Source organism: Terrapene carolina, unplaced genomic scaffold (genome assembly GCF_002925995.2).
Source record: "Terrapene carolina triunguis isolate 2854851 unplaced genomic scaffold, T_m_triunguis-2.0 Scaffold95, whole genome shotgun sequence".
Classification (NCBI taxonomy): Eukaryota; Metazoa; Chordata; order Testudines; family Emydidae; genus Terrapene; species Terrapene triunguis.
The window spans coordinates 13,770,867-13,798,112 of record NW_020664446.1 but is presented as its reverse complement, the minus strand read 5'-3'; the positions used below and the strand labels follow the sequence as shown (position 1 = coordinate 13,798,112).

At 40.3% G+C, this 27,246-nt stretch overlaps 1 protein-coding gene across 1 annotated transcript in view; it reads left to right on the top strand.

The window, feature by feature from the left end:
• The window catches only part of GFRA1 (GDNF family receptor alpha 1), a 182,543-nt gene extending 176,176 nt beyond the window's left edge, over positions 1-6,367 (top strand). Inside the window, exons 8-9 of the mRNA XM_026651135.1 lie at positions 3,117-3,170; positions 4,499-6,367. Of these exons, the coding sequence (XP_026506920.1) occupies positions 3,117-3,170; positions 4,499-4,660 (216 nt within the window). The 3' untranslated portion in view covers positions 4,661-6,367. The remainder of the gene's footprint in view (positions 1-3,116; positions 3,171-4,498) is intronic.
• The last annotated feature ends 20,879 nt before the right edge of the window (positions 6,368-27,246 follow it).

Below are 27,246 nucleotides of genomic sequence, written 5' to 3'. Positions count from 1 at the left end.
TATCTTGTACACCTCTACGTCGATATAACGCTGTCCTCGGGAGCCAAAAAACCTTACCGCGTTATAGGTGAAACTGCGTTATATTGAACTTGCTTTGATCCACTAGAGTGCGCAGCCCCGCCCCCCCGGAGCACTGTTTTACTGCATTATATCCGAATTCGTGTTATATCGGGTCGCGTTATATCAAGGTAGAGGTGTATAAGATTTTGGGATATTTTATAGATGAACAGATAATGGGGCGCCACATCATTTCTCATTTTTGTGTGTGAGTGCATGTGCGTGAAGACCATCAGTAGTGTCTGAGTCCTGACTTGGCCCCCCAAGTAAAGCACTCCTTTCCTGTGAAGCACAGCACCATCTGTTTTGCTGTGTTCTCTTCTCTTTGTGTCTAGGAGTGGGGCAGGAAGGATTTTCCCTTTAGGATGTAATTATTGATATAAGCTTCCCATCGTGTACTCTTCTGCCTACAGGTTCTTTCCCTGCCCCCTCCACCCCCAAAATTACTTGTGATTTAGTGATACACTATTGTATTTTAGTAGTGCAGCCTATGCCAGCATTTCCATTATAACCATTTTTTCAGGTTTATAACTCAGCAGTAAAAATCTACTCTTCCAATTTGAAACTTGGCAGATAAAACCTGGAATCTAATTTTTTTCTTGCAAACCCACCCTCCCTCACTACAAAAAATAAAGAAGGTGTAGTGTTGTTTTATTTTTGAATTACAGACATTATCCCTTACACTTTGATGGGAGAAAAGGCCACTTTATTATTAAAATTACTTTTTTAAAATCCAAAGGAAGAAGGAACTTCTGTTCTACTTGAAGCAGGTGAATAAATGTATTGATTGTTGTTAAAATGCTCCTCATTAAATATATAGGTAACTCTTCCCAATTTAAAGCTAGTGAATGATGATCAAAATTATTGAAAAGCTTTTGTTGTTGATTTGGGATTCTACCTGATAATTGTTGATTTCACCCTAAAAACAGTTTTTTTCTAAAATGCAAATATACTTTCTGTGCTGCACTGGTTATGTTTCTTTTCGAGATGAATGTAGTGGAAGAGGAACATGACCTTGTTCTCTCTCTTCATTTTTGAGAGCTATATTAAGTCTTAAGAAAAGATAAAATTTAATCCTTGGTATAGAGCAGAAGCTAATTAGAAATAGTAGTGTCCTAAATGGTATTCTATAACCCAAGCCAGGCATAGCTACTAGGAAATACACATGGGCAGTAGACAGAAGCTTGTATAAGGACTTGGGTATCTAGCACATAGCAAGGAGGTAGAAAATCTCAACGAAGTCCTTCTATAATTTGTACTGTAAAATCCAAAGATCTCATCCTATGTTCTTTGGATCTCCACTTTCCCATTTGACTCAGTGGAAGGATGTGGTGAAAAAGAAATGCAGGATTAGGCTCCACTTTGGTTTCTCCTTGCTTTTCATGTTTCCCCTTGCGGCAAGCCAATGAGGAGTGAAATCAGCATTGTTGTCACCAGAGAAAGTCATTTCTAATCTGGCCAAATAGCACTCAAAATTCACTGCCAGAGTTTTATTTTTTCAGCTAGAGGCTAGACTCACAAAAGGACTTAGGTGCCTACCTGCCACTTTTGGTGCCTGAATCCCAGAATCAGGCCCCACTGGGATTCACAAACACCTCAGCTGCTGCTGCTGAACCCTGTACGTGCCAAAACTTGCTTAGCACTGAAATTTTTGAGGTAAAAGTTCAGTAGGTGCCTGTGTTTCTGCCTCTGTATATATGCACTGCAGCCCCACACCTAAGCCCCAGAACAATGCATGGACTGGGGATCATCTCCCTAACTCCCCTGTGGGACCCGACCCAGTAACCATGCTCAGAACTCACCTACTGAATTGGGCCCCTACAGACAAGCTAACAGAAGATGAGACGCAGGATGACATCCCTCATAACTTTTAGCCTGATGGTTAGGATACACACCTGAGATGTTGGAGACCTCTGATTCCAGTCCCCCCTCTGCCTGAGGGGGAAAAAGGGATTTGAACAGGGATCTGCAACCTCACAAGTGAGTGCCCTAACCACTGGGTCATGGGATATTCTGATGAGGTGCCCCCTCAGGTTCTCTTTTTGAAGCTTTTCCACTGTACATAAATAATGGGGAAAAAATTGAGGCAGGGAAACGAGAGAGAGAGAGAGAATGACTATATCATTTGGTGGTTGGAGCCTGTGAGGTGGGGCACCTGGTATCTAGTCCCCCTGATCCTCTGACTTCAGTTTGATTTATAGGTACATTCGTTAAAGGAAGTAAATGTTGTTCTGTTTGCATAATCTGGTAACTTTCCAGAACAGGCTTTGTGGCTGTAGCACGACACAGAAATTAATACATTTTTATTTTAAAATATTTTTACTGGTCATCTTAACATCTGGATAAAATTCTAACTATTAGCAGAAGTAAAACACTTTGAAATATGGTGTATATTTTCCTAACTGTTAAGAATACACTGGTCAAAGTCCATATTTTCTAGTTAAGATGCACTAGTGTTAATTAATATTTACTGAAAGCATGATCATATTCCATTTTTCTCTACCAGGACCATACGTGTCTTTTACATAGACCCTTGATTATTGACTTGATTTATATGTAGGCATTTCTATGGCACTCATCACAGTAATAGCTGAGTGCCTTATGCCCTTATTCTTACTGGCTTTTTCAAAATGTGTATTTTAAATTCACAGTGGGGATTAAAACTGAAAGGGCTTGTCTACAAGAGGACTTAATGCGCTGTAAATCTGTAGTGCACTAGTTTGCCACGCACTAACTGGTTATGTGGACCCAGCTACTGCACATTAAAAGTTCCTTTGTGTGTTTTGATGATCTACCATTTGAAATATAATGGCTAGCTACCGTTCTGTAGAGTCACACCCCAGCTTGCCATCCACTAAGGCTCTATGAAGACAAGCCCTGAGATTATATTGTTACTTCAAGACCGTTATTTTACTATTTGCTCTTCATTCCTACTCATTTATTATAGAGGCATGTTAATATGAAACAGAACAATCAAGAAGAGCTTATTCAAACAGAAATATCCATATTATGTGTATAAATATACATCTATACTGTGTAACTTTTGCATTTGTCTATAGGCACAGAAGCGGAAATCCAATGAATCTGTAGACACAGAACTCTGTCTTAATGAGGTAAGAATGTGGATCCTATTACAGTAGCACTTTATTTTTCATAATACAAATATCAATCTGAAATGTAATAATCCAGGACCCAATCCTGGACTCTTTCCTCAGACAAAATTCTCATCATGGCTGGGTACCAAGTTATCATAATAAAGGGAGTTTTGCCTGAGTCAGGAGCTCGGGATTGGGCCCAAAGTGTTTGCTACCCTGGTACCATGCATTGGTGAGATAATTACATTTTAATTCCCACATAGTTGTTGGGATTCCCTCCGAGACCTCTTTCCACTCGGCTTCCCAAGAACTGATTTTGCAGGTCAAATAGTAATTAGTGTGGCACCTAGGAAGTGTAATTAGCTAGTAATCTGCAGGAACATGTAATCATATGGCATTTACCAAGTCCCAGAAATACAGCAGATTTCATTTTATGGCTGACAGAATACTGATTTAGGATAAATGAAATGACAGTTATATAATACATTAGGAGCTAGATTGACAGCCCCTGGAGACTTGGAACCTTTCCCTATGCTGTTCCACCAGCCTGCTTCAAACCTGACCGATAAGGACCATCCCTAGAGGTGGAAGATTGACTCTCATGGAAACTAAACTAATCTGTAACCTTTCTGCTGGCCCAGGGGTTAAAGAATACACCTTGTGTACTGTCCCGTGTGTACCTGCACATGACCTGCCAATCTGCCCCTAATATTATCCTGTTATTTTACTGTGTGTAATGTACAGCTGCATAAGATACTGGTTTATTGTATGTAGCATTAGTGCATGAAAACACAGGGCATATAACAATCCAGCAACTGGGAAAAGAAACTAAATGGACATTGCTCCTGTTGCTAGGCCAACCCATAAGCCTACTCTGATGATGGCTCCAGTCTTACCTATAGGAATCCAACAATACTTTGTTTTCAAACAATCCTTCCTGTTGGCTACACAAGACAGACTTCATAGCAAGTCCTGCATCTGCTTTTTAAAAATGAATTTCCATGTTGAACACGGATCTCTTTAAAATATTGCTTGATTTTAGAAGGTTAGATCTTCCAATTGGGTTCGCTCTCAAAGTATGTCATTTTTTGTTTATTCTTTTTTTTCCCCACCTGATTACTTTGATGGTGTCCCTTACAAGTGTTTTGATAGTTACAATCAAATTGTATTTTAATACCACTGTCATTTTGACATCCTGTTTTATCCTTCTCATATACTTAAATTCATAATGGTGAAATACATGAAATTGGAGTGGGAGAAACTGACAGGATGAATTTTACATCTAAATATATTAAAGTATAATGAAAATGCTTAACAGTGACCAAGGAAAGTGTTGTCTCTTGCAGAATGCTATTGGGAAGGACAACACAATCAGAGTCTCCACCAGTCACATATCGTCAGAGAATTCATCTGCTCTTCCTACAAGCTTCAGTCTAAGCACACTGCTGATATTGATGACAGTTGCACTCTCAATCTCTTTGTTCTTAAGTTCATCAGAAACCTTGTAGCTGCATTACAAAAGGACACGTTAAAAATAAAAATTCTGTTCCCCGTCCTCTGTTGTTTATCTGAAATTCCAGTTCTAGGAGCTGAGCTGAAGCACTCTGCTAAAACAGTTTCATTCAACTGGAATTTTCTTTCTTTCTTTCTTTTTTTTTTTTTTTTTAAAGCTTCTCGTGATATTTAGGGGCTTTGTGAGATACTTGATGCAGTGGTACATTCCAAACCCAAAAGGCTTTTGGGCATGCAGTGTTTTAAAGAGACAGTATGTAAATTTGCCTGTAAAGCAATCTGTTGGATTTTTTATTATTATTTCAGTTCTGGCCTTTACCTGAGAAGGAAGATGTCAGTTTTCTTAAGATCCTATTTATCTCATTTAATGATTCTGATTTTAAAATTAAATGAACATCAGACTAACGAGGATGCAAGGCTTTTGTCACATGGTGAATGTTCTCCCAGAGAGTGGACTTCATGAAATGTCTTCATTTGATAGATTGCTACTGATGTTTAACTCTTTCAATGTATTAGCATTCTCCTCTTTAAATGTTTATGTAATGTAAGTGGTTCTGCATTCCTTGCTGAGAAGCCATTATAAGTCACATACAGGTGTAACGTACATCTTTTAGTTAAAATCTCATAAAAAACAGAGTGTGATAAACTTTTACTTTTACCAGTACTTCTAAATTTTAATTACATTTAGCCTTAACAAGGGGTGAAAATTCCTTAAATTAACAAGAAACAATCATTGTGAACACTTCATAATGCTAAATTTATTTAAATTTACAAGGATATACATAATAGAAACAAATTTTGCTAAAGAGTTTCAATTGTACAATTGTTGGTCTTCTATACTTCTATTGTAATAATACAGTCTAGTTATTTTACTGTTGGTTTAATAAAAATGACATACAATTTATTTCATCTACTAAAACAGCATTATCTGCTTATATTTACATAGTATATCAACTCTAAAAGTTAAAGGAGCTTTATGCCTTAGCTCTCTGATCACACCATTATAGACTGAAAGTAGGACATAAAACAGAAATGTGAAATTTAAATTGTGTATCATTTCTTATACTGCTAAAATCAACACATAAAGGGATCATTGCTTCAGTTATGGGTACAGTCATGCAAACCTCATCTATGTAAGTAGTTATTACTCACACTAGTACTCCCACTCCAGCCCATGGGATTGCTGGGGTTTGCAAGATTGGACCCTTAAATGGTTTAATGGCAGTATTGCCAGTGCACATGATTTAAACACTTTTGTTTTCATTTGGTGACACCAACATCCTATGCTGAATCATGATGATTTTCTGCAGTATCTAGAAGGGATTTTTTAAAGCTTTAAATGTCATCAGATAGGCAGCATGTCTCCTAAGGGCTGTCTATATACCTGACTGTAGTGGCTTGGTGACTGTTACAAGCAGTTATGTCTAAATGATCAACTGTAATCTGTTTTTGTTTTTATTGAAAGTAAACGATCACTTTGCTAGGCGTAGAGGTCATCACTCTGAATTTATAGTTTTACCCTGAAACCTACATGATGTGTTCAGGTTTGGTTGAAATGTCCAGATCAGATATTTGCAATAAAAATACAAACTAGAGATCATTGACTTCAGTGCTGCTAGCAATGTGAAAAATATACATCTCACTAACCAATTGTTAAACTATTGGCTGATCCATATTTGGGATTTTTCTTTTTACCAAGCTAATAAAAGCAGTGCAAAAAATTCTAAAAATCACTTTTGTAGTCTTGGTTATAGTCACATAGCATACGATTCAAAGCATTCTCTGACAAACATCTAGAGTACTGTGTTCCACTAAACATAGCAAATTAGACAACATTACTCCTTAATTCTGCACTGATAAAAAAACTTCAAATTATTTTCAAAGGCATCAGAGCTGCTTTTGGAGAAGAAATATATAGTCTATCGTTACTACAAAATCCCCTGTGGTTGCTGTTGCTTTTCTTCTAAAAGCTAATCAAATTATTGAAAAATAGTGGCAACAAGGAAAAAAAGATAACTAGATCCAAGATTTAAAAATTAATTATTTTATGTCAAAAAGAGTTGGAAGTACAATCTATTGAAATGCTAATGCATACAGAATTAAAATTGGAAAGTTTGACATTACCCAGTTAAAAATATTTTCAAAACAAATCCATAAACATTAAAATGGTTAAACCCTTCTTTGATCAACAAAGTTTTCTTTACAATATCATTTATATTCAGCCCATTAGATGTTAAATAATATCTGGAGCTTTAATAATCTGATAGTACAGGGCATACATTTTTTGAAGATTTTATACATTTGTTTTTACTACAACATCTCTATATTATACTGATTATTATAGCTCTGAACCAGTGTGATTCAGAGTAAAAGCAATTGATCACTTAACACTGTAAACAACAACTCTCATTAGCATCTGATAACAAAAGGAATTGTTATCTGGCTTAACAAGAGTCATGTGTATAACAAAGAAATAGACTACATTTTGTAAAGCTGGCCATGTCTACCCCAAGCAAGAAATAGCACTCTGTTTTTTTCCTGGATAAATTGAAAGCACATTGGATTCTTAATTTTAAAATAAATTGCTTATTAAACAAACCAGAGGAAAAAATTATGAGTCTGACACTTCAGAGAAGTTCTTACAGACATCACCATGCAAATATTGGTGGATTTTTAGCAGTTGGATGTGGCGCTGACTATGTCAATTTAGGACGGTGACCTTGTCAACACAGTCATTTGCTACAGTACTAAAGTAAGCAAATCGTTTCATTTTTTTCTTTCCCCTTACAGCTACTATAATTGCATGTACTGAGTGCTAGGCAAACACGCGAAGACTGGATTTCATACATTCATTCAGTGCATTTCTATTACCGGTATATCTGCGGCAGTGCAAGCAGCCATCCAAATATAGGATGCACCTATTGATGACAGCTAGGCTTTAAATTGGAAATGCAATCAACTCAGTTGTTTTTAAGTAAGCTATATGTTTAAATTAAATCATGAGTTAAAATAAAGATACACAAGCCATCCTTTTTCATTTAACATAATGAAACAGGTAGTTTCATTAGAATGATTAGAAACACATCTCCACGTTTCATGTTAAATATATCCAATAGTCTTTTGTTTCTTTTTTAAAAAAACCAGCATGTTGAAGAGCTAATGCACAATGCGTTGATATATGGTCAGCATTTTGCACTATTTAACATATGTCTGACTTTCCCAAGTTATTAATATACAAAAGATACAAGGTTATGAGCTGCAGTAGATACTTTCAGTTACTAGTTTAAAAAAAAACATAAAATATATGGAGGCAAATTTCACTCTGTCAGGTACAGAGGTTCCGCAGAAGGCCCTCTGCACCGCTTTGGTCATACACTAAGGGTCTGGTCTAAAAAATTGCTGCAAGGTCCCCTTAAGTCCCATTAAAGTCAGTGATTGTGGAGGGCACTCAGCACCTTGCAAGACTGTGTCCATGAGGCTTCATTGGCGCATGGGTCCTCTTCCCTTGAGGAAAATTCACCGATATTGTGTCATTAGGAAGAGGCAGGAGATCTTAATAATTTGTAAAGCATTTTATAGGCTCTATCTGGAGAATTATTTCCAGTAATTTTTTATTCAATGACATCCTGATAAGACCCCTCCTTTTTGAAAATGAGTCCATTCATAACTTGAGGACTGTTGCATTCTGAATCAATGAACTAAGAATATGAATTGAGAACTGGTTAAAAGACAGGGAACAAAGGGTAGGAATAAATGGTACATTTTAAGAATGGAGAGGGGTAACTAGTGGTGTTCCCCAAGGGTCTGTCCTAGGACCAATCCTATTCAACTTATTCATAAATGATCTGGAGAAAGGGGTAAACAGTGAGGTGGCAAAGTTTGCAGATGCTACCAAACTGCTCAAGATAGTTAGGACCAAAGCAGACTGTGAAGAACTTCAAAAAGATCTCACAAAACTAAGTGATTGGGCAACAAAACAGCAAATGAAATTTAATATGGATAAATGTAAAGTAATGCACACTGGAAAAAATAACCCCAACTATACATACAATATGATGGGGGCTAATTTAGCTACAACAAATCAGGAAAAAGATTTTGGAGTCATTGTGGATAGTTCTCTGAAGACGTCCATGCAGTGTGCAGAGGCGGTCAAAAAAGCAAACAGGATGTTAGGAATTATTAAAAAGGGGATAGAGAATAAAACGGTGAATATATTATTGCCCAATCACTTAGTTTTGTGAGATCTTTCTGAAGTTCTTGAATACTGCGTACAAATGTGGTCTCCTCATCTCAAAAAAGATATACTGGCACTAGAAAAGGTTCAGAGAAGGGCAACTAAAATGATTAGGGGTTTGGAACGGGTCCCATATGAGGAGAGATTAAAGAGGCTAGGACTTTTCAGCTTGGAAAAGAGGAGACTAAGTGGGGATATGATAGAGGTATATAAAATCATGAGTGATGTGGAGAAAGTAGATAAGGAAAAGTTATTTACTTATTCCCATAATACAAGAACTAGGGGCCACCAAATGAAATTAATGGGCAGCAGGTTTAAAAGAAATAAAAGGAAGTTGTTCTTCACACAGCGCACAGTCAGCTTGTGGAACTCCTTGCCTGAGGAGGTTGTGAAGGCTAGGACTATAACAGCGTTTAAAAGAGAACTGGATAAATTCATGGAGGTTAAGTCCATTAATGGCTATTAGCCAGGATGGGTAAGGAATGGTGTCCCTAGCCACTGTTTGTCAGAGGGTGGAGATGGATGGCAGGAGAGAGATCACTTGATCATTACCTGTTAGGTTCACTCCCTCTGGGGCACCTGGCATTGGCCACTGTCAGTAGACAGGATACTGGGCTAGATGGACCTTTGGTCTGACCCAGTACGGCCGTTCTTATGAAAAACCACCATGCCTGATAGGAAAATACTATTACATTAGTTCATGCTCATTTTGCCTTTGCCCCTCCCTGTTTCTCTTTAGAAGTATTGCTATTTTTCCTCAAACTTGTGGTGTGTCCTACTGCCCATAAAATTGTATGGGACACAGCCAATATTATGGAATGTAAACACCAGGAAATAGAGTATGCCTTGAGTACATGCTCGGGGTAACAGCAGACCAGGTCTAGAGTTGATTGAATTAAAAGTGACATATCCAGGGAGGAAAGATAGATATAATCAGTAAGGGAGAAGAATGATGCTTAAAACACTTGCTGAGGAAAGTCAGTCACGTGATAGGCCTGTCTCATGCTGCCCGTTGGAATTCTTTATTGCTGACAGAACAGAACACTAGAAAGTAGGTGGATTGAGCCAGGGATTGTTATTCTGGGGAATAGCTCCTTTTAAGATGGGTAGCAAAAGCTGGGCAAGTGAGAGGAGCTAATCTAGCATGTATTATTTCTTTATTATAAACTATCCAAGCCAAACAGTTCCGCTTTATTTGGCTGTTCATAAAATGCAACTATTTTGCTTTACTACATTAGTGGATCTAACCCACTGAATAATACACTTTTACTTACAAGAGCCCTGAATTAAAAACTGAAGCAGGATCCTCTGTGATGTGCCCCAGATTCCAATGGCTTTATGCATACCCTCCACTTCGCATCACATGAGCCCAAAGAGAAATGTGTTTGCTCCCAATGAAATTGGCAGGAAAATTAATCCAAAGATTTCCTCTAAAGATTTGCCTCAGCATTTTCTTTGAGTATATCCTTTTCCTTGTGAAATGTAAACTTGGGAGCAAGATGTTCCATGTCTCTATTGAACCTCTTCATGCAAGAACACTCAACTTTTTCTCCCTAGCTTCCTGGGAGACAGTCACCTCTACCAGAAGAGTCAGTGGTTTGTCTAAGCCTCTTGGCACTGTTCATTTTGAGTAGAACATCTTAAAATAAAAAGATGAAAATAAAAACTGTCCTGCAGGAAAGTTTGAGATTTTAAAATTTGGATTCATCCTGAATTAGGAAAATAGTCAAAATTTTGGAATTTTTAGGAAGTGAAATAGTTTGTTTTAACCGTCTAGAAATATTTCATTTCAATAAAGTTGCTCTTATCCACCATTTTGATAAAGTCAAAATGTTTCATTTTTGACTTTATCATTTTGACTTTAATATTGTCATCAAAACATTTTGACTATTATTTAAATATAAATGTCAAAACGACAGTTATAATTAAATGTTTCGACCTTATCAAAATGAAACATTATGATAATTTCCAGTAGAAAATTGCCACAAAATCAATACATTCCCATGAAATGTTTCAATTTTGTAAAATCAGCCTTTTCTGATGACAAAAGTTGCATCAGAAAAATTTGAACCATCGCTCTAGTTTTGAGGATAAGGGTTGGGGGGGTTTTAACTACATTCTTCAGCTTAGTATAGTATCTGTCCATCACCCAACTTAATTCCCTGTCTTTACTTGGCTATATTTTGTCTTTAGGGAAAGTTTATTCTTCATAGATTATATATTAAAAGTGGTGACCTTGGTAACCATCAGGCCAAATCCTTATGCAGTGTTTTTTAATAGCTTGCCCGGGTAAAATGTCATGGATGAAAACCTTAGAAAGAACTACTCAGGTTTGGCCAAAAGAGTTTGTAACTTAAAGGGAAAAGAGCAGGGGGTCAACCAATTTCTCAATGGCATTTATCAACATAGATTGTGGTGTCTAGCGTAATGTGATACCATTCAGCCAATGTCTTAGCTCCTAATGGTATGTCGACACTTCAATAAAGACCTGTGGCCTGGCCACAGCTGGTCCATGTCAGCTGACTCAGGCTCTTGGGGCTCAGGCTATGTGGCTAAAAATTGCAGTGTAGACGTTCGGGCTCAGGCTGCAGCCCTGGCTCTGAAACCCCATGACAGGGTTTCAGCTCCAGCCTGAGCCCAGACTTCTACCCTGTTCCTTTTAGGCCCGCAACCCCCACTAGCCCAAGTCAATTGCATTGTGCTCAGTGCCACAGTTTTGTTTTTTTTATTGCAGTGTAGGTCTCTGTGCCCATTTGACCAGAGCAGCTGCAACTTCTGCTGTTTTCCTTTGCCCAGGTTTCAGTAGCTGAATTTGTAGAACTAGGAAGAAACTGAGTCACGTATTTAACTGTAACTGGATTTCTTCAAGTCACTCCCACCAAGGTGTCTCACTAATCCACCCTTCTCCCTATAGACCTGCATCCTGTGAAGCCCTGACCATCTCCTGCAACCTGCTGAGCTCCTTCAATTCCTACACAAGTGAATGGGAGTTGAAGGGACTGAGCACTTGACAGAATCAGGCCGTATTTATCTTCAGGTCCTCTCCAAGCTGGTGGATTTAGGAGCTGACATGGTAGATTAATGTAGGTAATTAGAGATGGTATCTTGGCATTACACTACTGTCCATGTTTGCTGGCTTGTGTTCAGTTGTTTTGAATGTGAGCACTAATGATACACAGGTCTGTATGGCTCTGTGATCAAACATGCTAGACAGCTGAAGAAGTCATTCAAAGATCCATCTGCAGTTATAAGTACAATAAATAGCCAATTTTATTCTTGTAGTTCAGCTCCTATTGTGTACATTAGTTTTGGTTGAATCCTTTGTTTACTCTTAATTTTCACCTCTTTTTAGTGGGTGACGCCTGAGATTTTTTGGCTAATCTGTTAGAGGATAAAGAAGGGCTTAAAAGGATTTAATAATGGGATACAGAGCTGTTCACCTCTGCTGCTGGTTTCAATCAGTTCACTTCCTAGTGGACATCTGGCCATGTTACATAAACAGGCAGTTGTCAGAGGTCTCACTTGAGAAGCTATAACCTGAATGGGCCACAGAGCCTGAAGTAACATGTCACCCCTAGATGCAGTAGTAGTACAGTAACAGGCTAAGGGTGGGATAACTAGCATTGCCACAACCTGTGCTGTACTGTACCTGTTCTGTGCCTTTACAAAAGACTTTAACCTCCAGAGCTACCAAGCCAGCCCTAAATTAACTTACAAACATGCTCGCATACTGTTTTCCAAAAATTCAAACTGACAAATAAGCCCATCCAAGCTTGCAGGCTCATTGGCACTCACCCATTATGCTCATGATACAGAGCAAGCTTATTAACCTGATGTTTAGTTTGCCCGTCACGCTTGCCCTTCATTGTGAACCTTAACAAATAAATCTACTGAGCCACAGGGAAATGTAGACTTCTTCAAGCACAGGAGCCTGCTGAAACCGTAAAGCAATTTTCGGAACAGAAGCGAAGAGTTGGGCTTTTATCCTGGGTGTCTGAGTGAGCGAGAAGGAGTGAGGAGTAGTCTCAAAGCCTTGATGCAAGATCTCAGAAAGACACAAAAGTGATGGCTGATGACCACAATGTTTAATTTAACGACAAATACTGCAAACTGTAAGGGGCCAAGAAAAATGTTAATACCCCGAAGCTATAGGCTGGTAGAAAAAGAGACCCAAGTCCTGCTTGTTTGACTCTTATCTGTAGCCCCAGTGAGACAACTGGCCCCTTGAGACCAGTTTGGGAATTACTCCCATGAGTATGGCAAGCAGGAGTTAGTGGCTAGGGAGCCAACAGTTTCCAATGGCGTGAAAAGAGGGAAAGGGATTATTTTTTTCACATCTGATTGCTAGGGTGCTATGTTCCCTCTACACAATATTAGGTTATATACCTTATCCCTAACTAAACTAATCTGAGAAGACACCCCCCCACACACACACCCCGTGTGCTAGAGATGAATTCCGTCACGCAACGGGCAGTTGAATATGAGTGCATCTTTCAGGGGTCTAGAATCTTGTTTTATCTGATCTATGGTCTGTTTATCACCATCTTCCTGCCCTGCATAAAAAGCTTCATGGGTAACAAAGTAATGAAAATCATGGTCCTAAACAGCACATTGCCATTTCTTGGTAGGCTAACAGTTCTCTGTAGTAATCAGGTATATATATACAACATGTCTTAGCTTTCCCATGGACACTGCATTGTTTCTGGCTAAGAAGGAAGCAGACTAAAGCCAAACAGTGGAAGAAATGGCTTCAGAGCACTATGACATGGAAGACAACGTTTGCCAATTTGCCTTTGTTCCCCCCCCCTCCCCCCACGGTTATCGCCACTGAGTTTGCTTAATGGCATTTATACAATGTTATGTGTATCATCAACTTGGTATTGACATAATTAGCTGTGATTAATCCTCATGCTGGGAAGCCGAGTGAGTGTTTCTTGTAGCTGAGGGTATGTCTAAGTTTGTTTTATTTTTGTATAATACAAGTTGACAAGAACTACAGCAGAGGGGAAATAGAATGAAGTTTGGATTTAGAGTATTTTTATTATTTGAGGCTGATAAAGGGATTGAGTGGGGATGGGAGGAAGGATGCAAGCTGAGGTAACTGGCAGCATTCGGAGCTAGAAGGATTGATTTTCACTGTGAATATAGTCTATAAATTGAGAACAGCCAGGGTTATTTTTTCCATTCCCTTCCCCCCCCCCAAAAAAACCCCCATCCATTTATCCCTACTTCCCTTTTTGGAGAAGATCCTTCTACAAATATTTACCTTGTTATCTTGTGTAAATTCTCTATATGTTGTCTTATGGATTTCTGTACGTCCCACTGTAGGTGGTTATGTGTCAGGTCCTCTCACAGTCATTCTACCAGGTAATTTGTTGTGTAAAAAACAAAAACACCAAATCAACCCCACTGTTCCTGTTGACTTGAGCTAAGGACATTGCTGTTTGGACTGTCTGGACTTTGGAAGTAACTTCGTGATGTTTGGATTTTTCTGTTAGCATAATGCTCACGCATGACTATTGTACATAGGCGAAAGAAAATCCCACCCAATAAACATTGGTCTCACTTTTTATTAAAAAAAAGCCTGTTTTTGTGGTTTTGTACGGGTCATTTGTTTTGGCATGGCTGACTCCAGAGAGGGACTATTTTGACTCTCTAAAAGAAAAGCATTACAGGGTTTTTTTTATTCCTCTTGTTCTACATTTGACTATGGTCTAGGAGACAATATAATAAAAGATTCAACCTTTAAAAGTCAGTGCATTTCCTGGCTCAGAAGTCATCTGTGATATTGATATATGGTGGCCCACCAAAATGCAATGAGCAGGGCACATCAAATGCAAATGGTTGAGAGATAGGAGCAACAGTGGTCCTCTGTCCATGAGGTCTCTCTTTCACAAACACACAGATAGGATTAGGCCAGAAAAAAGGACATTTGATATTTTGACACAAGATGAGTAGAAGCCCGGAGATAGTCTTCAGAGACTCGGGACTTGTCCTGAATGGGTCAAAGGAAGGAGGAAAACAAGTTGTAGGACACCACATTGGACACGCTCCAGGTACAATCAGTGACCCAATTAGAAAACGGCAACGTTATCACCACGATCATACATTTTCAAACTGTGCTTTAACATACCAATTTAAAAATGTGCTGCAGGCCTCACTATATTGCATGTGCACATGCCGGTATCCAAGTTAAAACAAAAGGGTCACTTCAGAATGTCAGAGTTTAAGGCCAGAAGGGACCATTAGATCATTGAGGGAGGCCTCCTGTATATCACAGGCCTTGGAATCTTACCTGGTCATCCTTGTATTGAGTCCAATAACTTGTGTTCGACTAAATCCTATTTTCCAGAAAGGCACCTGACTTGATATGAAGACCTCAAGAGATGGAGAATCCACCACTTCTCTTGGTAGTTTGTTCAATAGTTAATCACCTTCACTGTTTACAAATTGTGCCTAATTTCCAATTTGAACTGATCTGGCTTCAGCTTCCAGTTATTGGTTTTCGTTCTGCCTTTTTCCACTAGATTAAAGAGCCCTTCGGTATCTGGGGGTTTTCCCCCCATGAAAATACTTATACGCTGTAATCAAGTTCCCTCTTAGTCTTCTTTTTCATAAAGTGCTCAATCTGTTTAGCTTAAGTCTCTAATTGTACGACATTTTCTCTATGCCTTGAATAATTTTTGTGGCTCTTTTCCTCACCTCTCCAATGTTGACACCAGAACTGTATGAAATTTCCTAGTACTGGTTTCACCACTTGCATATACAGAGGTAAAATCACCTCCCTACATCTACTCACTTCTCCCTTGTTCATTCATCAAAAAATTGCAGTAGCCATTTTTGCTACAGCATCACACTGGAAGAGCTGGAACTTTCATATCAGTTATGGGAATGCTCAACTGACGCTCGCCTGTGCTGTCAAGCATATAATGCTTAGATACTTTACCAAAAAGAGGACAAAGTCTCTATCTCAAAGAGTTTTTAAAATCTAAATTCATATAATTTGTGGATGCAGAGGCTGGGGAATGGGATGCAACAAAAATGCATAAACAGCACCTGTCCTGTTAATGCCTTTGTTTTGATTTCCCCCCTATTATCTCCAACAACAATCTCTGTTTTGTGTCAGTCCTTGAAAAGTAAAGGCTAGAGATCACTTGGAAGATGTTTGTTTTAAAGAAGAGGGAATGGGAATATTTCAGTCGGGGTTAGAGATGGGCTTCTGCATAGAAAGATGCAGAGACACTGGAGGGGAAGAGGACACAGAGGACTTAACAAGAATGAAGGATGAAGAGTGGCACATCTCAGTGCCTGGCATGCTGAGGAACATCCTCTCCAAAGGTATGTGAAAACAAACTTATTTTAGATCACTGAACAGCTGGATCAGATTAAAAACCACTTATAGCCTCCCTCTCAAATCTTCTCTCGGGTTTTTGACCCTGATGGTGGGGGTTAAACACCAGTCGACAAATTGTCATGTCAACATCTTAAAATAAAATAAAACAAGCCACGTCTTAAAATAAAATAAAAAATTTGCAGCGGAGGCTAAAAAAATCATTGAATCATAGGACCAGTTGCAACACTTAGTAGAATCGTACCCAATTATGACAGGCTGAACTGGTTAAAAAAAAACCATCTCTCTATTGGCAGTATTTTAGATAGGACTTCAAAAGAGAGTTATCTCTTGGTCCCTACATTCATAAACAAGAAGGGATTTAAATGAAAGTTATAAATGGGCAGGGGAGGAGTTTGCAGTCTGTTGGTGAGGATGTTTTTTGGAAGGCATCTAGATAGTCTAGTCGTTTCTGGGCAAAGACAGAGGCCTGTATACTGCCAGCTAAGAATAATGATAAGGATATGAGAATGGAGAGGGGAAAAGTGGAAGGATGCTCTAACTTGGATGTAGGGAGTTCTTCTGTTTCTTGGAGACTTGGTCTCCAATGTGCTACAAAACCAGTAGGGGATTCTTAGAGGCCTGTGACTTGTATGTATAAAAGTGTCCCTCCTCGCCCTCCACACACACAAAATGCCTAATCCAAGCTATCTACCAGTCTTGACTCTTGCATAGGTTTTGGCAAGGAAAGCCTTTCTGCATTACAGGCTGCTTCATATTTGGTTCAGTTTCATGCTCAGAGAGAAGAGTGCTATTTCCAAAACCAATTTTTGGTAAAAATAAACCCAGTTTTTTTGGCAATATGCATGCATAGTTGGACCTGAAAATTAAGTAAAACCCCATCCAGCATGGCCATAAATTTTTAACTATATTAATTACAGAAAATTACACAGCCCCCATCAGGAATGAACTAAAATAGGGCAGGAGTGGGGGAGGAATCCAATGTTATTGAAGAAAGCTTCTTTTGTGTTAGCATGCTACAGGTTCTGTTTGACGTGGAAGTATAATTCAAAAACCTTTCATAAAAACACATTTATGCTTTGTACCATTACGAAATAAAGGCCGGTAGTCAATTGCTTTTGAAGCAACTGGGATACAATCTTCCAAACAGCTATTATAAATAAAAACCACCATAAGTGGGGTTGGCTAAACAAGAGATATTTATTCCCAGGTTTGCAAGTGCAGCACTTTACTCTTGCTTTCAGAAGGGAATTTAAAAAAATGCTAAAAAGAGTGAGAGAGAAAAGTATGCCACAGAGTGAGAAAAAGGAAACTATTATCTCCAAGCTAATGCAAGCTTTTCCTAGTGTCATTGGTTGTAACTCTATTACTAACCTAATTGATTTATACTAATCACCCCTTTTTTGAATGCTGAAATCCGGTATGAACTACTAGGACCTAGTTTACATCTGAGTCCAAAATTATTTGTGCCCATACAAGCGCTCTGATTTTTGGATGTTTTAACTGTTGAAAAATGCACAATGCCTTAGGCTTTTAGTATTAATAAAAATTTAGATGACTTAAGAATTTAGAGTAGGTTATTAGGAATTGATTTTGCCATAACCCTTTATCATGAAGATATGAACACTGATTGACTTCTAAAGAAGGCAGTTGTCTCCTCTCAGATCCTCACTGTTACTTCAGTATTCTGATCTCCCTACCTACAGGAAGGCCCCAGTGAGAGCTCTATGGGTGTGAGGAGAACAGAATTTGGGTACTGATGCCCACTGGCCCTCAAAGCACATGCTTTGAAAAGAAAGTTGGCTTCTTAAAGCCACAGGGTCATGTTTGCTCACTTATTCATCATCAGTGGGCCTGCATGGGTGTAAGATATGGACTAATTTGTCCCTCACCCTTTAACAACCTTAGAATTAGCACATGGGGCTATAGAATCCTATCACAGAGACATCAGTTTTAGAATTAATTTGTCTCTTCAATCATGTAAAATGTAAAAAAAAAAAAAAAAAGTTCTACAGTGAATAGGAAGACTTTTTTTCTAACAGACCTAATATTATTTTATTGTTCTTTGATTTCATGAAACATTTTAACATTAGCACATATACTGCCCTATTTTTTAGATCTCAAATTATACAATCAGAAGATCAGCTCAGTGCATTCTTCCTCCTCATTGTCTTCAAATGCCACCAGTTGGTACAACCCCGGTGGGCATTGGAGGCATCCAGATGCTAATCTAGGGAAGATGCTCTTCCAGGTATACATCTGGCACCAGGAACAGTTGTCCTGTCAGTTTTGGAGCTGCTTATGTATCTGACATGTGATTAGGCTACAGATAGACTCTCTGTGCTGTATTATTCTCTTGGATGATCTTTTACCTTGACATCAAAATATTCATCGCTACTAAAAAGAAGAGAAAGAGAGAGGAGGAAAAAAAGAAACATATACTATAGTCCTTAAAATGCATCTGTTTTCTGGCACATCAAGTATTGTTTTGAGATTAGTTCCCAAAGGGAGATTATAATTAATTTTTTTCCAATAGTGACTATCAATGAGACATGCATGTACTCATTTGCAACACATCAGTGAGTTCATTAAACATGGTGCAAACTAGCATAGAAGAGTAGAACTGAAACAATATTCTTCCGCTGTTGAACCCAAAACTTGTATACTTGGATTTTTTTGTGATTATAGAGGCCACCTACAATTGAAAATAACCTCACATTCAACACCCAATGATATTAATGTCACTTGAGTTCATGTCTTAAGGTCAAAAACGTTAATCAGAGCTGCTATCATTAGCTCAGTTTCCTTTTCTATTAAGCGATTATGATCACTTATTAATGAGTCGTGAAGTTTTAATAATTTTTCACTAGTATGAAATTAAACATTAGTTATGACACACACTGTATGGATGGTTTGTTTCACAATGTAAATTTTGCCTGATGTTGCTTTAAAAAAAATCCCCAGAAAATAATTAACTAGTTACAAATGAGCATTTGAAATAGCCTTTTTCATCATATTTATAAACAATACAAAGACAAAGCAGGTCATTTTGTCTCATCTCTAGACTTGTTGCATCTCTGGATCTTGTGACTTCTGCAGTCCTTCATCTAAAAAGGTACCCATCAAGACTGCTTACTAAACTGGAGGTAGAAGAAAATATCACAGCTTTTGTTTTTCCTTATTTTGATTGTTATAGTATTGGACCAGGAAGGTTAAAAAGCATGAGCCAGGCTCTTTGAGCTAATGTAGAAGAGAAGCCGCACAGCAATTCACATTGCCAAAAAGTAATGTCTGAATTCTGGGTTGGATTTTCCTTAGCTTGCTATTATTCATGGACACAACTAAACCAATGCCAGACACTCAGCTCAGATTTGGCTAAGGCTTTTATTGGTTAACTGACTTTTTACATGCAACAACCAGACCTCCTTAAGAAGAGGACCAGAATATAAGAAGAATTTACAGGAGCATAATAATAGGTAGGTAAATCAGGACATCAGAAATATCAGGAGGGTATGTTAAAGAAAGCTAAGTTAGCCCTGCAGTAATAACAGCTTCTTGGTATACTGCTCCCCTTACACCCACACTGGTGATATGTTTGATGAGGAGACCACATCTGAGTAGACCCATTACAGAATTAAGTACTCCATGTTGCACAGAAGCCAAATGGTCTTGAGTACCCAATTGAAGGAAGAGAATAAACTGAGTCCAGATGGAGTCACTGTTAACTTGTATGGTACCCACCTACTGCACAGCTTGCAGGTCTTAAAACAAATGGTAAATCTTTTTAGGTGCCTTTCTGCATTGATAACAAAGAGACGACATGGAATGAAGGCTCTTTATGTTGCTTGTTTTCAAAGACCTGGCCGAGGAGGTCTCTGGCCCACTAACGATGATTTTCCAATATATCTGGGGCCACTGGGGAAGTTTCAGAGGACTGGAAGAAAGCAAATGTGCCAATGGCTTTAACAGGGTAAATGGGTTAACCTGGCTAATTATAGGCCTATCAACCAGATGCTGCTCTTGGGCAAAATAATGGAATGGCTGACACAGAAACTGGATTAATGACAAATTAAAGATGGGTGAGTAATTAATGCCAATCAACACAAGTTTATGGAAAATAGATCTTGCCAAACTAACAATATCTTTATGGATGAAATTACAAATGTTAATAATAAAGGTAATAGGGCAAATCTAATATACATAGACTACTTCTTCGAGTGCTGGCTCATGTCGATTCCATTCTAGGTGTGTGCGCCTACGTTCACAGTTGTTGGAGACTTTTGCCTTAGCGGTATCCATAGGGTTGGCTGTGGCACCCTCTGGAGTGCCATGCTCATGTGATGGTATATCAGGCGCCACCGGCTGTATGCCCTCTTGGTTCCTTCTTATCGCCCGTGGTGGTTGGTCGGAGCGCCTCTCTCTCTTGCCTCGCAAGTGGTCAGCGGTTTCTCTCCCTTTCGACTTTGTGTTCCAGCTGTAAATAGTTTTGTTTATTGTAGATTAGTTAGTAAGTAGCTGTTAAGTACTGTAGTTAGTCAGTTAGGGTCCCGGCGGAGACTATGCCCAAGGCGGGGCATGCCCTGGTCTCTGGGTTTTAAGCCCTGCTCTGACTGCAACAGGCATATACCTATTAGTGACCCACATGGTAGCTGTCTGAAGTGCCTGGGGGAATCCCACATTAAAGAGAAGTGTCGCATCTGTAAACATATTGCCTCGGCAGAGCCTTCTTGTCTCACCACGAATGGTCAGTCCATCCCAAGGTGGTCAGCGGGATCTTCCAAAAGTGGGGATCTCCCGAGGTGGACTTGTTCATAACTCATCAGAACAGGAAATGTCACCTGTTCTGCTCGTTTCAGGGGATCGACAGAGGCTTCTTGCCGGACGCCTTCCTACTCCTGTGGTCAGGGGCTCTGATGTATGCTTTCTCACTGGTGCCGTTGCTTCACAGAGTCCTCATGAAGATCAAGCAGGACAAGGCCAAGGTTATCCTGAGAGCCCAGCTTGGCCTCACCAACACTGGTTTGGCACGCTGACGGACCTGTTGGTGATGACCCCGATGCAGCTGCCCCTCTGGCCTGATCTCCTGTCCCAGAATCACGGAAGTCTCCTGCACCTGAATCTAGCAGTGCTGCTCCTAACAGCTTGGTTGCTGCATGGTTAACTGCTAAAGAGCAGGAGTGCTCGGCCCACATCCAGCAGGTCCTACTGGGTAGTAAGCCCGCCACTAGATCAACCTACCTGGCCAAATGGAAATGATTCATGTTCTGGGCCTTGGCCCAAGAGGTTAGGCCTGAGCAGGCATCACTGCAGTCGATCATGGACTACCTTATGCATCTCAAGCACCAGGACTTGTCCCTTTCATCAATTACAGTCCACTTGGCTGCCATATCAACCTTTCACCCTCCGCTCCAGGGCAGGTCGGTCTTCGCTCATAACATGATGGTCCAGTTCTTGAAAGGTCTGGAGTGACTCTACCCCCCAGGTTTGGGGCCCGGTCCCTCCGTGGGACCTGAATTTGGTGCTCGCGTGGCTCATGAAAGCCCCATTCAAGCCTTTGCCATCCTGTTCCCTCATTTTGTGCTAATGGAAGTTGTCATTCCTGGTGGTGATAACTTCTGCCCGAAGGGTCTTCAAGATTAGGGCACTTACCTCGGAACCACCCTATATGGTGTTCTTCAAGGACTAGGTCCAGCTGTGGCCCCATCCGGCTTTCCTACCCAAGGTGGTTTCGTAATTTCACATGAGTCAGGACATATTTTTGCCAGTCTTCTTCCCAAAGCCTGATAAGTCTGAGGAGGAACATAGGTTGCACTCCCTGGATGACAGAAGAGCCCTAGCCTTCTACATCAAGAGGACCAAGCCATTTCGCAAGTCAACACAGTTGCTTGTCGCGGTGGCAGATAGGATGAAAGGTTATCTAGTGTCCACCCAGAGAACCCTATCTTGGGTCACCACCTGCATCCAATTTTGCTATGATCAGGTGAAGGTGCCTCCACCGGTGATTATAACCGTCCACTCAACTAGAGCGCAAGCCTCATCGGAGGCCTTTCTGGCCCATGTGCCAATTCCAGATATCTGCAGGGCTGCCACCTAGTTGTTCATTCACACATTCACATCTCACTATGCGCTTACCCAGCAAGCCCGAGATGATGCTGGCTTTGGTAGAGCGGTATTACAAGTCGCACATCTGTGAACTCTGAGCCCACCCCCAGGGATACTGCTTGTGAGTCACCTCGAATGGAATCGACATGAGCAAGCACTCGAAGAAGAAAAAATGGTTACCTACTTTTCATAACTGTTGTTCTTCGAGATGTGTTGGTCATATCCATTCCATTACCTGCCCTCTTGCCCCTCTGTCGGAGTTGCCGGCAAGAAGGAACTGAGAGGGCGTAGGGCTGGCGGTGCCTGATATACTGAGGCATGAGCGCAGCACTCCAGATGGCGCCACAGCCGATCCTACAGCTACTTCTAAGGCAAAAATCTCTGACAACTGTACACTTTGGTATTCATGCACCTAGAATGGAATGGACATGAGCAACACATCTCAAAGAACAAGAGTTACAAAAGGTAGGTAACCATTTTTTTCTATAAAGTATTTGATTTGGTACAGCCTGTCATTTTGATTAAGAAACTAGAATGATACAAAATCAATGTGGCACAAATTAAATGGATTAAAACTAGCTAACAAATGTAATTGTAAATGGGGAATCATTGTTGAACAGGTGGGTTTCTAGTGGGATCCTGCAAAGATCGATTCTTGGCTGTACACCAGGGGCAGTCAATGGGCGAAACATGGGCCAAATCCTGACTGCCAGACTCTTTTGAACAGACCCCAAAATCTTTTTATTTACTTATTATTATCATTATTGATTTTTTTTTATTATTTTCTCTGGAGTCTGGACCTTGACCAAGAAATTTGGACCCTGACAAAAAACAACTGACTACCCCTGCTCTATACTATTTCACATTTTTATCAATGATCTGGAAGAAAACATAAATTCATTACTGATAACATTTGCAGATGTCACAAAGACTGGGGGAATGGTAAATAATGAAGAGGACAGGTTACTCTCAAAGAGCAATCTAGATCATTTGGTAACTTGGATGCACACATACAATATGTGTTTCAATACAACCAAGTATAAAGTCATACATCTGAGAACAAGGAAGGTAAGCCATACTTTCAGGATGGGGGACTCTAGCCTGGGAAGCAGTGACTCTGAAAAAGATTTGGGAGTTATGGTGGAAAACCAGCTGAACATGAGCTCCTAGTGCAACACTGTAGCCAAAAAGACTATTATAATGCTTGGATGGACAAACAGGAACATAAGAATGGCCCTACTGGGTCAGACCAAAGGTCCATCTAGCCCAATATCCTGTCTTCCGACAGTGGCCAGTGCCAGGTGCCCCAGAGGGAATGAACAGAACAGGTAATCATCAAGTGATCCATATAAAAACAGATTGAATAGATTTCCTCCCCATTGAAATATTTATTTTAAAAGAGATGAATGTCTGGCCATGGATCATTATGACTAACAGTACATTGTATTGTCATCCATCCTTTGCTTGGTTAATATACCTATTTCAGCAAAATATTTTTTTAAGCTTAATAGAAATTGTTTAGATGGTCCCGACCCAGAAAGTCAAATCTATAGCTTACATTTTTTAAAGTTTGGGAGACTTCCAGTAGGAGGTTCTGGTTTAGTTCTCTCTTTTTAAAAATAAGTAAATAAAATTAAATTAAAAACCTTATAGTTTTAAGCCATGCACTTATCCTGGAAAGCAGCATTACTCAGCTGGTCAAAGGTACTTTGAAAAATGCATCTAAAATTTGCAAGCATCCAATATCCCACCCAAAAAGCTTTGTTAAAAGAAGGTTACATTTGCAAGTGTAGCCTATAAAATGAAAGAGAACTTCAAAGCAAACAGCTCTCTGGGCAGCTAGGCAGCACCATCTGCTACCAGAGCAATAGAATGCTGTTGCAAAAAAAGCAAACATGATTCTGGGATGTATTAACAGGTGTATTGTGAGCAAGACACGAGAAGTCATTCTTCTGCTCTACTCTGCACTGGTTAGGCCTCAACTGGAGTGTTGTGTCCAGTTCTGGGCACCGCATTTCAAGAAAGATGTGGAGAAATTGGAGAGGGTCCAGAGAAGAGCAACAAGAATGATTAAACGTCTTGAGACCATGACCTGTGAAGGAAGGCTGAAAGAATTGGGTTTGTTTAGTTTGAAAAAGAGAAGACCGAGAGGGGACATGATAGCAGTTTACAGGTATCTAAAAGGGTGTCATAAGGAGGAGGGAGAAAACTTGTTCACCTTAGCCTCTAAGGATAGAACAAGAAGCAATGGGCTTAAACGGCAGCAAGGGAGGTTTAGGTTGGACATTAGGAAAAAGTTCCTAACTGTCAGATTGGTTAAACACTGGAATAAACTGCATAGGGAGGTTGTGGAATCTCCATCTCTGGAGATATTTAAGAGTAGGTTAGATAAATGTCTATCTGGGATGGTCCAGACAGTATTTGGTCCTGCCATGAGGGCAGGGGACTGGCCTCGATGACCTCTCGAGGTCCCTTCCTGTCCTAGAATCTATGAATCTATGAATGCTCTCATAGCAGTAGGGGCAGCATGCCTTTAATGGCCAGCAGCTGGTCACAAGCCCCACATGGAGGACACACAGGAGCAACTGGTGAGATGAGGAAGGCGGAGGGGGCAGAGTCTTCCCCTTTCTGCACACAGGAGAAGGTCACGTATGAGTAGCGAGGTTACATTACCTCTGCATTTGGCATAGTTATCGACCACTGCTGGAATACCATGTCCAGTTCTGGTGTCCACAATTCATGAAGGCTGTTGATCGATTGGAGAGGGATCAGAAAAGAACCATGAGAATGATTAAAGGATTGAAAAAACCTTACAGTGAGAAACACCAGGAGCTCAATCTCTTTAGCTTATCAGAGAGATGGTTAAGTGGTGACTTGATCACAGTCTATAAAGGAAGGATCCATGAAGGGACTTAGGCATTGCAATGCTGAGTGTCCCAGCGCCTAACTTTTAGGCATCTAGAAAATCAGAGGAATACTCCTGCAAGCCACAAAGCTGAGTTAGGCACTTAGGCTCCTTATACAGTGAATGAGGAGAGAGAGGCACTTAAGAACGTAAGCCACAAAAGCAAGCACGCTAGGTGGCGAGCCTCTTAAGCTAGCAATGGGAGATGCTAACCAGAGTGGTGTGCGCTCAGCCCCACACTTCTCTCGGAGATAGGTGCCTATGTCTGCTTAGCAAGCCATGAATGGGAACCTACCGCCTGGTGGGAGGCAGCTTAGGTGTGTAAGCAGCTTTTTGAAGGAATGAGTTAGGCCCCCGCCTCACTTCATGTACAAAATGTCAGCAGTGGAGTAGCCCCCTTATAACTTATAGCCCAGTGGTTAGAGCTCTCACCTGAGTCTCCCACCTCCCAGGCTCTAAACATATTCCCAGTCACCCTCTCCCTGGCCCAATGGCTGTTCCACTGTGGATAAAGACTTAAACAGTCATTGGGCCAGAGAATGAGCAAGAGCAAACCTGAATGAGTCTGTAGCCGAGTGGTTAAGGTATGGAGATGGGAGATCCTGGGTCCCATTCCCCCTGCTCCAATCACTCTCATTATTTATCCAGTTTCAACAGGCAAGTCTGAGGGAACCCTCACATGCACCTTGACCATAGTTCATTGGTTAGCACATGCTACTCAGCGATGCGCTGTCTGTTCAAATACTTTTTCCTCCTCTAGGTAGAGAGGGGGGGAATTGAACCTGGGCCTCCAACAGCCCAGGCTAGTGTTCTAACCACTAGCTGAAAGTTCTCAGGGGAGCACCACCACTATCTCCTTGCCTTCTCAGGATTGGTGCTTGCCCGTGACTTAGGCAGCCGAATGTCTGTCTCTTCCTTGTTCATGGATCGGTCTGGGGCTTAGGCATGAGATAAGTACCGAGAGGGAGGCAGCAGTGCACATACCCAGAGGCAGAAGTTTAGGTACCTCGAGAACCATTATCCTGAAAAATTTAGGTGCCAAGTAAGTTTAGATGCGTGTGGGGTTTTGTGTCTCACAGTGCAGCCAATACTGGCACATAGGCACCTAAGTCTGGGGTTTAGGTGCTTAAGAACTTTCATGGATCCCACCTTAAGTACTTACATAGGAATTTGATAAGAGAAAGTTCTTCAGTCTAGCAGACAAAGGTATAACAAGATTCAGTGGTTGGCAGTTGAAGGTAGACAATTTTAGACTAGCACATCTTTTTTAGCAGTAAGGTAATTAACCATTGGAATAACTTATCAAGGTTTGTGGTGGATTCTCCATCACTGACAATTTTTAAATCAAGAGCGGACGTTTTTCAGAATATCTGAACTGGAATTAATTCAAGGAAGTCCTATGGCCTGTGTTTTGCAGGAGCTGGAACTAGATGGCCACAACGGTCCCTTTTGGGTTTATAATCGAATTATGCATTTTTTAAAGTGCCCAATATCGCAATTTTATGGCTTCTGCTTCAAGTTTAAGCACTGCACTTGGGTGGGTTTTCCTGGATGTTGAAAAGCAAGGACCAGATACCACTCTTCAGCCATGTAGCAGTTATAGAAACTCTTGGAAGAACAGGGAAAATCTATGACGTTTACTGCAGTTCTGCAGAATGCCTCATGCTGGCTGGGTTCAGTACAAAATAATGTTAACACTACAATGGATCAGTCCGGGAGAATTCTCCAAAGAGCAACCCACCATCAAGAGACAAGAGGCCTGATTCAAAGCTGGGTTATTCCAGTCCTAAGCCGGTAGCGCACCACTGAAAATTGCAATAATTCTATGGTGCTCACTTTCCATTTGAAAAAGCAAATGCCCGGCATGAAGGAATGCCTTGCATAGCAAAAAAAAAAAAAAAAGTATTAACTTCCAAATCCTTCAGCAATAGTTGTGGGACAGTAACATGAAGTTCCAATCCAAAGTATACACTCCCATTGTAACACTGTA